Genomic DNA, 14,038 nt, shown 5'->3' with positions numbered 1-14,038 from the left:
TCTACCAGAAATAAAAATTATGCCTAAAATCTTGACTTGACCTAAAAGATGACTTTCTTTATTTTAGTAAAATTCTTTTATTTTGCAAATGGCACTTATTATTTTACTATTTATTTATAGCATTATCAAGGAAGCGACAAGATAATTACTGAAACCAATATGTAAGTGTGGAGGTTTTATATAAAACAGACAAAATCATTTGAATTGCATCATCCAGGAAGTACTAAAACCAATGAAAGAAGTAACTTTAAAAAAAAAAAAAACTTCTTTACAATATTCTTCTACAATAGAGACCAAATGGTTCATACTAAGTCATAGTTTATTCATCAGATAATGCTAATTATTGTTAAGGTACTTGAGTGTTTGGCAAACTGTAACAGAAATTACAGTGCAGATTTAGCAGCAATTCAGATGAGTGGTAAAATGACGCTGTCATCTATGCTTAAATCAATCTGATAATAGTCTTAAACAAGGCTAAGCGCAACCTAGCTTATATGCTGCCTTTTTTTGGCTCAAGCCAAGAAGATTCCTTCAATAAATTATCTAAGGAAGTTAAATGTAGAGCAAATGATATGGATATACTTATAGGAAAAATTAAAGAAAAAATGTTAACTTTCAAATGGAATCAGAAAATTTGATTACTACTGGTTCCATAACCTCGGTCTAACAAATGTATAGAAAGAGAATTTAATGTTACTAATTATATGGTGCAGATATCAAGCAAATTGCTGCTGAAAAATGGTATTTTATCTTTCCCTGAAAAAAAAAAAAGGAAAGGAAATATTTTATTTGTACATATGTGTATTTACTGTATGCTAAGTTTAAAACCAGTTATCCTGATATAAAGTCTTGCTTTTCTCACTTTTACTCAAACCGCCCAAAATGGTGCATTAAAGCGTGAGTGTCTGGTACGCTTATAGTATGTGTGATCACATACACACTCCATGCGTACCTACAACCAAAATGTTAAGTTAATGATTAGTGCAGTTGAATTATCAAAGGTTTATCATGAATCTATTGATATGCTTTTTTAAAGTAAAATTCCATTATGCATTGTTGCTTTATGAGACCAGAAGATTCTATATTAAGACATTACCCAGAAAATGAGTTCTGGGTAATTCCATGTAAAAGTAGGACAAAAAATTGAAATTTTTCAGTCACCCTCTCAGATTTCTTTTAAATTTGAACCAGTGGTACCTATCAATATAACAAAAAAAAAAGTTAAGTTTGAGTTCCCAAATCCAAACGGTTCAAAATTCAGCCTAAAACGCCCTATTTTTTTCCACTTCCGCTATTATGAACTTTGTAGTAGTACTTTTAATTGAATAATTTAAGATCTAGTGGAAGAATGTGGCTAAAAATTTTTACCTGACCATTTTTGAGGGTGCTGAATTCAAAAATGTAGATAAAATAGTGAAATTTAAAATTTTTGATAGTTATCTTTTTATTTTAAAATGGTCAGTCAAATTTTTTGTTCTGTTACCACGGGTTGTGCTTTCATTAATTCTTGGAATTGACGAAGGCTCACAGATTCGATTTTTTTTTCAAATGAAGTAAGTTATCCTAGGCTATCTTAATAAAAAAGATGGTTTTGGTTTCTAAAAGCATAATAAAGATATGTCATTTTGAAATTTAGACAAAAAATTTCTTTATTTAGCCTCAATTCTTTATTATAGATTTTATAGCGATACTTTTGGTGTAAATAATCTAAGTTCTAGTAGGGAAATATGACTGAAAATTGGTACCTGACCATTTTTAATGGTGTTGAATACAAAGATGAAGAGAAATTAACCCAATTCCTAATATTTTAGAATAGTTTTTGAATTTTAAAATGGTATATTACTGAACCATAAAACGGGGCAACATTTTCACAAATTGCCTGACTCTCATGGGTTCAATTGTGGTGTGAAAAAACATTTTATTAAGGTTGGTTTTGATATATAAATAGAGTTTTGTAAAGTGAATTATTGTGAAAAATATAGTTTTGCAATGGCTGTTGTATGAATATAGTTTTGGGACGCCAGGTATGTCATCTAAACATAGTTTTGAAACAACAGTTAACAATAACAAATTTCAATAAAAAAAATTATCTTAATTTTAGATAAAATAATTATTAAATCTTGCTTGGTAATTCAGTTTTAGAGTCACCGCAAACAGCCAACAGTGCTCCATTGGAATCAACCTAGAAAGTGAATGTCATCTCACAACATATACATCGTTGATCGTAATTGAACCTTTTGAAGATATTCCTGAATATGAAAGAGAAATATTAATGCAGAGGATTGGGCTCTCAATAATAAATGTCAAACCAACAACTTGTCTCCATCATAAACATACTTATTTGAAGCGTTATACAACTAAATTAACACGGTGCTGCAACCCATTTAATACTCATAAGTTATAAAAGGTATTTATAGTAATCATAACTTTTAGTTTTGTGAAAATGTTGTGAGTTACAATAATGAAATTATTGGCAGCCAAATTCTATTTTAGCTATATATTTAACCTTTTAGCTGACTTCTAAAAGTGCACTATTAAATGCCATACAACTTAAACTTTTTAAGGTTTTAATAAAATTTTTATACATATTATAAGAGTTCTTCCCTTTTTTTAGGTAGTCTTTGTGAAATCAACTTGGATACAGCAAAGTAGCTATGCAGTTAAAGACAAGCTCGTAGTTCCAGGTGAAAAACTTTGTCCACAATGCAGACATAAATTAGTATCAAGTGAAGAATCAGAATAGAACGAATTGGAGATTAAATTAACTGAAAATAATACGGAAAAAGAAATTATACTGGAATCAACAAGATCATTGCTCAAGAGTACTTTATACAAACTTGAAACGTCTTCTCTAAAAGTTCATTTACCCAAAACCTTAAAACCTTCTTACCTAACAAGCCTTCACTTGGAAAGAGAAAGATAAAGAAAGTTGAAGAAACAGTTATTAAAAAGCTTTGGTCTATCAGAAAGCAGCAAAAGAGTTTTCAGTTTCCAAACACAAAATTCAAAATGCAAAGTTTTTACGCAACCAAAAAAACATCATAGCATACCCTGACGTAGTTGAACAGCATCGAATCAGTAAAAATGTTATAGAACTTGTAAAGCTTTTTTATTGTGGTGATGAGTATTCAAGGCAAATGCCAGGTAAAAAAGACTAAGTGTTAGGGGAAAAAAATACATGTCAAAAAAATTGATTTTATGTAACTTAAAGGAGCTCTATGTGGCATATAAGACAAAGTACCCAGGCCATAAAATTGGATTTTCTAAATTTTGCAGTCTTCAGCCTAAATGGTGCATCCTTGCTGGTCCAAAAGGTACACATTCTGTTTGTGTGTGTACAATGCGCCAAAATGTTAAAATAATGTTGAGTGCTATAGGCCTTGAAACATCTTACCATAAAATCATTGAAAAGATTGTCTGCAGCAGAAAATCTAAAGTTTACATGATTCACCGATGTAATAGTTGTCCTGGCATGCAAGCTACCAAAAATTATTTCCAGCAGCATCTCACACAAAATGACAATCCAAAAAAGCAATATGACAGTGATGAAAATGAACAGTCAGTAAAAACAGCTGACAACAACAGATAGAACTGAACTATTAACAATAAAACTTCCATTATTAAATTCATAGAGCTCCTGTGTGAAAAACTTGATAATATTACTTCTCATTCATTTATAGCGAAATCACAATCTAGCTATCTAAAGCATCTCAAAGAAACAATTAGTATTGATGAGGCTATTCTACTGGCAAATTTTACAGAGAATTACACTTTTGCAGTACAAGACAAGATACAGAGTTACCATTGGAGCGTGAGTCAATGTTCCCTTCATCCAGTTGTCATTTAATACAAGAAAGTGAAATTGGAAAGATCTTCTTTTTGTGTAATTTCAAATGATTTGAATCATGATGTTAGATTTATCAATGAAGTTATGCATAAAACCATTAATCATATAAAAACTAATTTTTGCCCCACAATTACAAAAATTAATTATTTTTCTGATGGCTGTGCAGGGCAGTATAAAAACTGCAAACATTTTTACAATTAATGTCACCATGCTTAAGATTATTCTGTTTGTTGCATCTGGAATTTCTTTGCAACAAGCCATGGCAAATCTCCATGCGGTGGAATAGGTGGCACTGTTAAAAGGCTTGTTGCAACAGCTAGCTTGCAGAGTCTAACCACAGGTCATATACTGTCTTCTCAAGCAATCTTTGAAAACTGTCTAAAGTCAATCAGTGGTATAACGTTTGTGTACGTCACTGCTGAAGAAATTGAGTTAGTAAAAAACAAACTTGATACTGATAGACTTTTAATAGCTACCACTATTTCTGGGACAAGAAGTTTCCATCAATTTGTACCATCTCCTCATTCAATTATAAAAATGAAAAGGGTATCCGATAATGACGATTTTGCTCTAACATTTGACTTCCTCAAAAAACAAAAATATGAAATTAATAAAATTGACAATGTTATGATGTCACAATACCTATTTTGCAAATACAACGATTTTTACTAGCTTGGTATGGTTTCTGAAGGTGATAAAGATAATGACGATTTAAAGTTTAAGCATCCACATTATCCAAGTCAGTCGTACTACTGGCCAAAGCGGGATGATAATTGCTGGGTGCCATCTTCTGGGCGTCAGTACTAAATCTGAAAAGAAGATGAAACTCTATTTGAACAAGTTTTATCTTTTAAGTGAAAAATGATTAATATTTTACTTTCATTATTTCATTAACGGTTGTATAAAGTGAAGATCTTTAACGTGAAATACAAACAAGTTTATATGTTAGAAGCGTACCTGAGATTCTGAAATCTTTTTAAAAAAATGTATATATATATTTTTTCATTATTAAATAACAATCTTTAATTTTTTTACAAAACTTTCAATAAAAATAAATCAGATTTGAAAAAGAAAACCCCTGCAGTTTTTTTGAAATAAGGAGTTTGTTATATGAACTTGGAGTATGGGACGAAATTACTTTTTATGCACTTCAATAACTCAATGGAAATTTATATATTTTTGTTTGCAGAAGCTGTTACCAACAATGTAAACATCAATACTGTAGATTTGCAACTGTAACATTGTTCCGTCAATACATTTGTACTAGACTTGTACAACGCATGGATGCTAATTTTGATAACGAAGATAGGTGATATCATGTTGTTGAACCCTGTGATGCTTGTTTAAATAGGTCACATTGCAATCAGTGCAATCATTCGTGTCAAAATGCCTGTGCAATGTCAGTTTTCTCACACTACACTTTTTATGTAGCCATGCTATTTGATATAAATGTATATTATGTCTATATAACATATATATATATATATATATATATATATATATATATATATATATATATATATATATATATATATATATATATATATATATATATATATATATATATATAATGCATTAGAACAAATAAATGGTCGTGTTACAACACGCATAAAATTTTAATTTTTATTAGGGCATTAGTGCTACATTGCTAAACACAAACAAGTGCAACAATGTCGGTGTCTTTTCAAAAATTAAAACTATTACATTGTAATCTCTAAAGCTGAGTCAGTAATTTATCTTTTAAGGACCATGTGGTAAAAACTACATGAACAAATCTGTTTTTTCACTGCTTTTTAAGTTCTAGTGCCATATGTTTATCACTTTGCATTAGCATCCAGTTGCACATGAACTTTGGTACGTCCGAATCCCATAAAACACATATCGCATTTTGAATGCTATTCTTACATAAATTCATAACTTCAGTAGATGATATTGGGAGTATGCAGTCAAACAATGCATGAATAATAAGGAAATCAGTCATAATTTAGTTAACTATTTTAGAAAACGCATTCAAAACGTTGCTAAATAACATTTTATTGCAGAAATTATTAAACTTATGAAAAAGAAATTAATAAGTCAATATGAAATTAAGTCTCCGATTCTCTTTTTAGCGGGGTAATGTCACTATTTTATAACAATACAGTAAAAATTAATAAATGATTTTTTGTAATGTTGAATTAAATAAAATAAAAGACTTGCAAAACTCGTTTTAACGGCGTAGTTATTACAAAACAAAAAAGTTAACTTTAAATTACACGGAGAATCAAAACTTTAAAACTAACCTGATTAACCATTCCTTGAAAAATGAAAGATCTTTCGAATAGAGAATATCAGGTTTTGCCTTAATGGCAGAGATAAATTGCTTTAGAAGATCAAGTTGAGACTTGTCAAACATTTTTATGTGCGCACATGCGTTCTCGCTTAATATTGAATGCAAACTTATGAAGTAAAACAAAGATAAAATTGATTGCTCGCGATTTTTCTGGAAAGACAGATTAATAAATTTACAGACTTTAAAGTTTCATTAAATAAAATAAGTATTTTTTAATATACATTATTTGAATAATATTTTTTATAAATTATAAAAAATTCTCATACAGAAATGCTTGTTTTTTATTTTTTCACTCAAAACTAGTTTAATCGACAATCGTGATTTTGGGTTTATTAAAGCATTTATTTTGAAAAAAAAAACTTTAAGAGAGTAAATGACAAACCGATGTTTTTTATCGACGCAGCGTCTGGCTATCAAAGTAATTTTTTTATGCGTTGTACATCCGTATATAACAGTAACGAAATGTATATCATTATTGGCTGTATATGCTACACGTAACAGATCCTATATAGATTTTTACTTTTTTTATTTTACGCGATTTCGCGCAAACTGTTTATTTTTTATTACCAAAACAATTCGTTTTTATAAATTTTGAAACAGAAAATAACGTTCATTATGAAACTATTAGTTGCCCTAGACCAAAACCCGAGAATTAATTGATGAAAATATGTTAACCCTCAACAGAAAAAATATCTTTTTTAGTTCTATTAAACAGAAAAATATGATACCATCTAATCATGGGCGGACGCATGATTTTTTGATGTTTTCAATGTTTCAGGCATTTTTATAACTCCAAATTTAGGTATGTTCATGTTTATCTCAAACAAAAAAGTTTTCCAAAAAAATTGCAGCAAGTGATGCACGGGAACAAAAGTTTGCAGCCCCAATCCTAAATGTGAGCGTAATAAGTTAATAAAATATTTTAGTTTGCAATCTTATGTTAAAATTAAATTTACCGGTTTACCGACAGATTTACCGACGTAAATGCAATAAATCGTGACTGCTACTTGGGGAAGACAAATGATTTTAACCTAAATTGCAGAAAGTTATCAATAGGCTTAAAAGGAACTAAATTAGAAAAATATTGTAAATTTTTAGTTTTAAAAGAAAGAATATATGAATGATTAAGCACCAAACCAGCCTATAGAACAAAGTTGAAAAAAGTTAATGTATATTAAAAAATGATTTATGTAGTATTTCATTGGAAACACCAAAATACTATAATTAAAATAAATTAAAAGTGCACTGAACTGCAATTACTTTTAATTTTTTCAGTTTAGTGGCTTTTGATAAAGATTTTGCGTCAAATTATCTCATTTCAACATATTCGTTGTATAGGCTGGTTTGGCGCTAAGTCATCCATATGTAGGGTAGCTGTCATGGGCATTTATAAATAGTGCTATACACACATCTTTTCCATGTCGACTAATTTCGTAAGGAATAATGACCTAAATTATAGGGGAGAGTGGGGTAATGGCGAACGCGGGGTAACTCCGAACATGGTCAAAACAGCATTGTAAAAATATAAATTCGACAATTTTTTTTTACCTGCTGAGAAGGGATCCTATGCTCAGTTCCAGTCGTGCAGTAGTGTAATGAAGCTGCGGATGTTGTTCACTATAATTTGATTTTAAATTTTTCTGATAATTTTATGCAACTTTTTTCTTGAGTAACACTCTGTTGTAGCTTCTATGGAAATAAAGTCACTCCTTTTTTTTGTTTTTGTTGCATAATATAGTTTTTAGACTTAGTTATTACAATTAGCTTTTTATTCGCTATTACACAACAGTGCTTGTGATTGCCCCCCAATGTGTTCGGAATTACCCCACGTAGGCAGGGTAATTCCGAACACCAATGGTTTTATTTCTGGCATAAATTTTTATTTTATAATAAGATTTTTAAAAATTCCTTTTGAGGGTTTGTGACTGAGTAGTTAAACTAATTGATAAGCAATAAATATGATCAATGTTGTATAACTGGTGTCTTTAATTCGCATTCCCGCTTAGGTGTTCGCCAATACCCCACTCTCCCCTAAAGGAAAAAAAATGAAATATCGTTTAATCTTCACAGTTGCAAAAATAAAACAATAAACTAAAGTTTATGCTGAAAAGGTCTTTCATAGCAGACTTATCTTAGTAAACCATCATTAAAAGACATGTGCTTCTTTCCACGAATTATAGCGAATTGGGCCTAGACCCTATACGAAAAGTGTTGCAAAGATTTTTGTCGTTGATAAACTACGTAGATTGCATTAGAAAATCAGTTGCCTTTCCACATAATAATCTGAGAACATAGTTTTGTCAGAAAAGTCATTAAAATTAGCCGTATAAACAACAACTGTGATGAAGTGTTTAGAGTTCCGGCACCAGAACTGAAGATCCGTGGTTCGAAGCCGGCTCTGGCTATATATGCATCATTGGTAAGAAAGGAGACTTTCCGGTTGAATGCTAAAAAATATTATTTATTTCCTTCACAGGTAGAAAATCTAGATTATAACATCGTTCACAAACTATTTTAAGAATTAAAAAAGGTTTATTTAGTTTTCTAAAAAAAGAGATGTAGCTCTTGAAATAGTTAAAACCTCTGGAATTCTTTTTGATATTCGAGAAATCTAACTTTTTGAATCCTAGCAAGAAGTCGTCACCTGGGAGCCTATTCACCAAACTTTTTTTTTGCGTAAGATTGGCGTAAGTTTGGCGTAAGTTCAAAACTGTAAAAGTCGTATTCACCAAATTTGCGCAGCTGCGCTAAAAAAAAACTTTCGTAAGTTTTTGCGTAAGTTCAACCTTAACTATCGGTACGCACCTATCTAAAAATGGTCCCAACCTCAATTTTAAGGAACAAAAAAACGACCTATTGGACATTAATCTGCAAGGTCTCTTGTATCACCAGATGTAAAAATTAAAATCGAATCTCTATAGCCTAAGGAGAAAAACACATTTAAAGTTTTATAGCTCTTTGCGCTACTGATTGCACTTGGAGCTCCATTGTAAACCTATTTTGTTTTTTTTCACTTTTGGGTTATGGAGTTTTTAAAAAATATCAAAAACTCTTTACATATATGTGTTGGCTATAACCTGACAAAAAATCAGCTCTTTAACACTTGTGGTTTGTGTACAGGGACCTAAAGTATAGAGTATAGCACTAAAACCTCTTCAAAAAGAGACAACGGATGCTTAACGTTTTTATTATAACCTTATTATTGACTATGGAAGTTTCAAAATTGAATAGAATGAAGCCTTGGCATGTATCTTTTAGGCAAAAAAAAATAGGAGCAAGATATCTTTTATCTGTGAAAAGATATAGCTCTTAAAGTAAAAACCTCGCCTTTGAAAAAGCGGCCAAAATGTAGCAGTTTTTTGTGGTTTTTATGTCTTTTAATGATTCAAAGTGACATTAAACAACTAATCTAGTAACAATATGAGGTGACTAGTGGATATGGGATTCTATGGTTGTTAGACATCACATCTGTGTGTACTTTGTCTGCAAAAAGAGTGCTTTTTTTGACCTTGTTTGTACGAAAGTAGGAGCAAAAAACACATAGAGAAATTTTTTTCTAGTTGTTCTGAATTTAAAACGCATAAAAACCTCTTTTTGTTTTAGTAGTTAAACCCACAGGTTTTTTTTGTTGTTTTTTCTAAACATTATTGAACAAATATTGGAAATACGCAATAATAACAACTTCTTTTATTTAAATAGGAAATATATCTTTATTGAATTGGGTTTTAATAAGATCTCAAGTAGAAGAAAATCCCATATAACCTTAATCTCTCATTGAAAAAACACATACACACAGACATGAAATGATTTCCTTTAAAAAAAATTACTTTATGAAGTTGTTGTGATATTTATTACTTTTTCTTCAAATTGCTGTTGATATTTTTTTATTTAGTGCTTGCAAAATAAGCTATATACTTCTGAAAATTTTTTTATAAACTTAATAAATATAGTTTTTAATATAAACAAAAATTTTAGACAAGAATATTTATAATCAACAAATTTTGTCTCAAGTATTTCTAGAATGAAATTCTAGAAATCACTGTTTAACTGTTAAAAAAAAAAGAATTATTTAAATAATCCAATTCAAAGATGCGTGCTGTTATAGTCAATAACACAATTCAGTAACTGGCTTCCATAACTAGGGTGATCAGGGTTTCTCTTGTACCTTGCCCATTAAGCACTGAAGATTGAATGCAAGGTTTCTGTTGATTGCTCACTAAAAATGCCCTATGCCGAACCCTTTAGAGCAATAAATTCAGGAACATGGTAGAACACTGCATGGGCTTTTGGAGTGACTGAAACTGAGAGTTGAAGATATGAGTTCTTAAAGTCTTTGATATGTTGAACATATGCAGTATTTAATGTCCTTCCAAAACAGGAGCTAACAACACTCTTAAAATGTTGAAATGTTTTTACAAAACCAAGCATGTATTCTGCTTTTTCGCTTTCAACAATTCTTTGCAAAACATCTATGTACTTCAAAAGCTTATGACAATCATTTCCAACAAACTCTCCACCATGATAAGGTTGCAATTTCAATTTGAGAAATAATGGCCAATCTTTGCTATAGGCCATATCTTTAGCATTGATTTGTAAAGATGATTCACAATTCCAAAGAGAAGATGAAGTTCCATTGGAGGAATAAACTCAATAACTTGTTTGACATCTTCTTGGTCAAACAATGGATTATGAACAACATTATGAAAATCTTTTGCGCACATTTTTCCATTCCCTTTCTCAATAAATGCTTTGTATTGCATCTTAATGGATCTGAAGTTTCTTGGAGATCCCTGTTCTTTGAGGTCATCAGATTTAACATCACACCAACAGCAAGGGTGTTTGCTTGAGTGAGACTGAATGCCACAAATGATATTGGCTAACTTCATGCCACATGCAATAATGAAAGGCACATCAATTTTCTCAATTAAACTTAAATTTTTTTTGACATTTTCATAAGTTTCTGAAACATTTTCAGCAACAGCAACAAGTAGCTGACGCTTGGCACTTGTTTCTTTCCCATGTTTTACAGTCAGTAAGCTTTTGTCATTTGAGGCTGAAGTTTTTGTGACATTTCGATATCCAACATTGGAGATACTCAAGCTGAACTTTAGAAAAGATCCTCCACCATCAATACCTAGTTTGATGAGAGGCGATGAAGTGATTGCTCTAACACTGAGAATTGAGTTATAAAAATCTCCTAAACTCTTGCAATGAACAACATCCACCAAACCTTCAGTTTTTGTTGATGGCTTTGTAGGTGAGATTTTAGAAACTTTGAATAAACCTTCAACTTTTCGACCAGCCATTGTAAAATTTTCCCTAAATTTTGTTTCAACAATTTTTGAATTTGTAGTCTTGTTTAATGTTACAGCCAGTTCTTGCATCTTTTTATTTGAAAGACCAGTATTGATTTGAACTTGAACCATGTCCAAAGTAGTTAGAGAAGTTCTTGATATGCACTGAGCTCTGGAGGTACCTGGAGTAATAGTTAATGTTTTAATCTTTCTCTGCTCAACCTAATTGTGCCCTGTGGAGAGGATACCTTTTGAGTTATTACAGAGGACGCAAATTTTTCAGCAGTTCTTGAATCAGTTGCTATCATTTTCTTTAAGTTTTCATACTTGGTGGTTTGTGAACAAACATGTGTTATTCCTTTTTTTGACCACACTGAGACAGTTTGAGCATAGTTTATCAAAGCTACTTGATGTTTCTTTTAAATCTTGATTGGTTAAAAAAGTGAGCTTTGTAGAATGTCCTTTTAGTTTGCCAACTTGGCAAATTAAACAACTACAAGAATCCAATCTTCTGGTCTTTGGTCTAATAATCACTTTGTTATAGTCATGAGGCTTGAGAAGAGGCAAGTTTCTATCACCCTTGCCATGCTTTTGTACCATCGCTCTGCAGGAATTGCATATGCCCAATGGAACTCTATCATCCTTAAAGTCAATAGAATTTCCAGAAAAAATATCTAGTATCCTTTCCTTGATGAAATCAGTAATATGTCTGTCACATTTTGAAAAACAAAAAAAGCATACCGATTGCCGACAATCATGATGAGTTTTTCTTTTATATGGCATTTCAATGGTTAAAAACTGATCTTTGAAAAATAATTTCAGTACAAGCTTGTGTTGATAAAAAATCTTTTTAGTTGTTTAGGTTTTAATTACTTTGAAGTTGCGGCTTTTGTAATTACTTAAAAGTAATTACTTTGAAGTTGTGGCTTTTGATTTTTAAATAGTAGAAACAAACTTGGTCAGAGCAATAAAAGATAGGAGGTCTAGGAGATACTTCAAAACAAAAAAAAAGCACAACAAGGTTATGCATTTTTGATTTATATAAAAAAAACTTGATTCTAACATTAATACTGAAACTATTTTATAAATTACCAACTAATTTTGAATTTACAATTCAAACATAATTTTTACAATAATTTGTTCAATAATGTTTAGAAAAAACAACAAAACAAACCTGTGGGTTTAACTACTAAAACAAAAAGAGGTTTTTATGCGTTTTAAATTCAGAACAACTAGAAAAAAATTTCTCTATGTGTTTTTTGCTCCTACTTTTGTACAAACAAGGTCAAAAAAAGCACTCTTTTTGCAGACAAAGTACACACAGATGTGGTGTCTAACAACCATAGAATCCCATATCCACTAGTCACCTCATATTGTTACTAGATTAGTTATTTAATGTAACTTTGAATCTTTAAAAGACATAAAAACCACAAAAAACTGCTACATTTCGCCCGCTTTTTCAAAGGCAAGGTTTCTATTTTAAGAGCTATATCTTTTCACAGATAGAAAATATCTTGCTCCTATTTTTTTTGCCTAAAAGATACATGCCATTCTATTCAATTTTGAAACTTCCATAGTCAATAATAAGGTTATAATAAAAACGTTAAGCATCCGTTGTCTCTTTTTGAAGAGGTTTTAGTGCTATACTCTATACTTTAGGTCCCTGTACACAAACCACAAGTGTTAAAGAGCTGATTTTTTGTCAAGTTATAGCCAATACATATATGTAAAGAGTTTTTGATATTTTTTAAAAACTCCATAACCCAAAAGTGAAAAAAAAAACAAAATAGATTTACAACGGAGCTCCAAGTGCAATCAGTAGCGCAAAGAGCTATAAAACTTTAAATGTGTTTTTCTCCTTAGGCTATAGAGATTCGATTTTAATTTTTACATCTGGTGATACAAGAGACCTTGCAGATTAATGTCCAATAGGTCGTTTTTTTGTTCCTTAAAATTGAGGTTGAGACCATTTTTGGATAGGTGTGGGTATTCACCCAACTGAAATGGTATTCACCAAACTTTGCTCAGCTCAATTTAAGCAAGAAAAGTTACGTAAGCTACGAGTTGCCTTAACTTAGGCGTAACTTTAAAATCACTAAATAATAGAAATGGTGAAATACTATTATGATGCACATATTATCAGATTGATATAGAATTTTACTATAAATTATAATATATACAATTTATGTATAAAAATTGTATATATTATAACAAAGTTAAAAATAATCATAGATATTAGCACAAATATAAATGCATCATAACAACTTATTAACTTAATAACATCTAATATTTAGACGCTATTACTATAAATCATAGTAATAAAGCATCTTGTATTATAATGTCATAATATAATATAATAACAAAAAAAAAAAAAAAATAATATTAAATATTATTGTTATTTTTTTTTGTTATTATATTATTAATATAACAAAACATCTTATATAAAATAATAGTAACATTGTTATATAAAATAAGATGTTAAAGTATATTATATGTTATTTAGAGTATGAAGTATTATATATATATATATATATATATATATATATATATATATATATATATATA

The 14,038-nt window shown here is 30.2% G+C and overlaps 1 protein-coding gene across 1 annotated transcript in view; it reads right to left on the bottom strand.

Annotated features, from left to right (window-relative positions):
• LOC100201029 (hsc70-interacting protein) overlaps positions 1-6,487 on the bottom strand; it is a 31,752-nt gene extending 25,265 nt beyond the window's left edge. The window contains exons 1-2 of the mRNA XM_065812213.1: positions 6,446-6,487; positions 6,130-6,329 (exon numbers count right to left, since the gene is read on the bottom strand). Of these exons, the coding sequence (XP_065668285.1) occupies positions 6,130-6,242 (113 nt within the window). The 5' untranslated portion in view covers positions 6,243-6,329; positions 6,446-6,487. The remainder of the gene's footprint in view (positions 1-6,129; positions 6,330-6,445) is intronic.
• Positions 6,488-14,038: the final 7,551 nt, after the last annotated feature.

This window comes from Hydra vulgaris, chromosome 12 (genome assembly GCF_038396675.1).
Source record: "Hydra vulgaris chromosome 12, alternate assembly HydraT2T_AEP".
Taxonomy (NCBI): Eukaryota; Metazoa; Cnidaria; class Hydrozoa; order Anthoathecata; family Hydridae; genus Hydra; species Hydra vulgaris.
The sequence above is the reverse complement of the archived record's forward strand: the minus strand, read 5'-3'. Positions and strand labels throughout refer to the sequence as shown.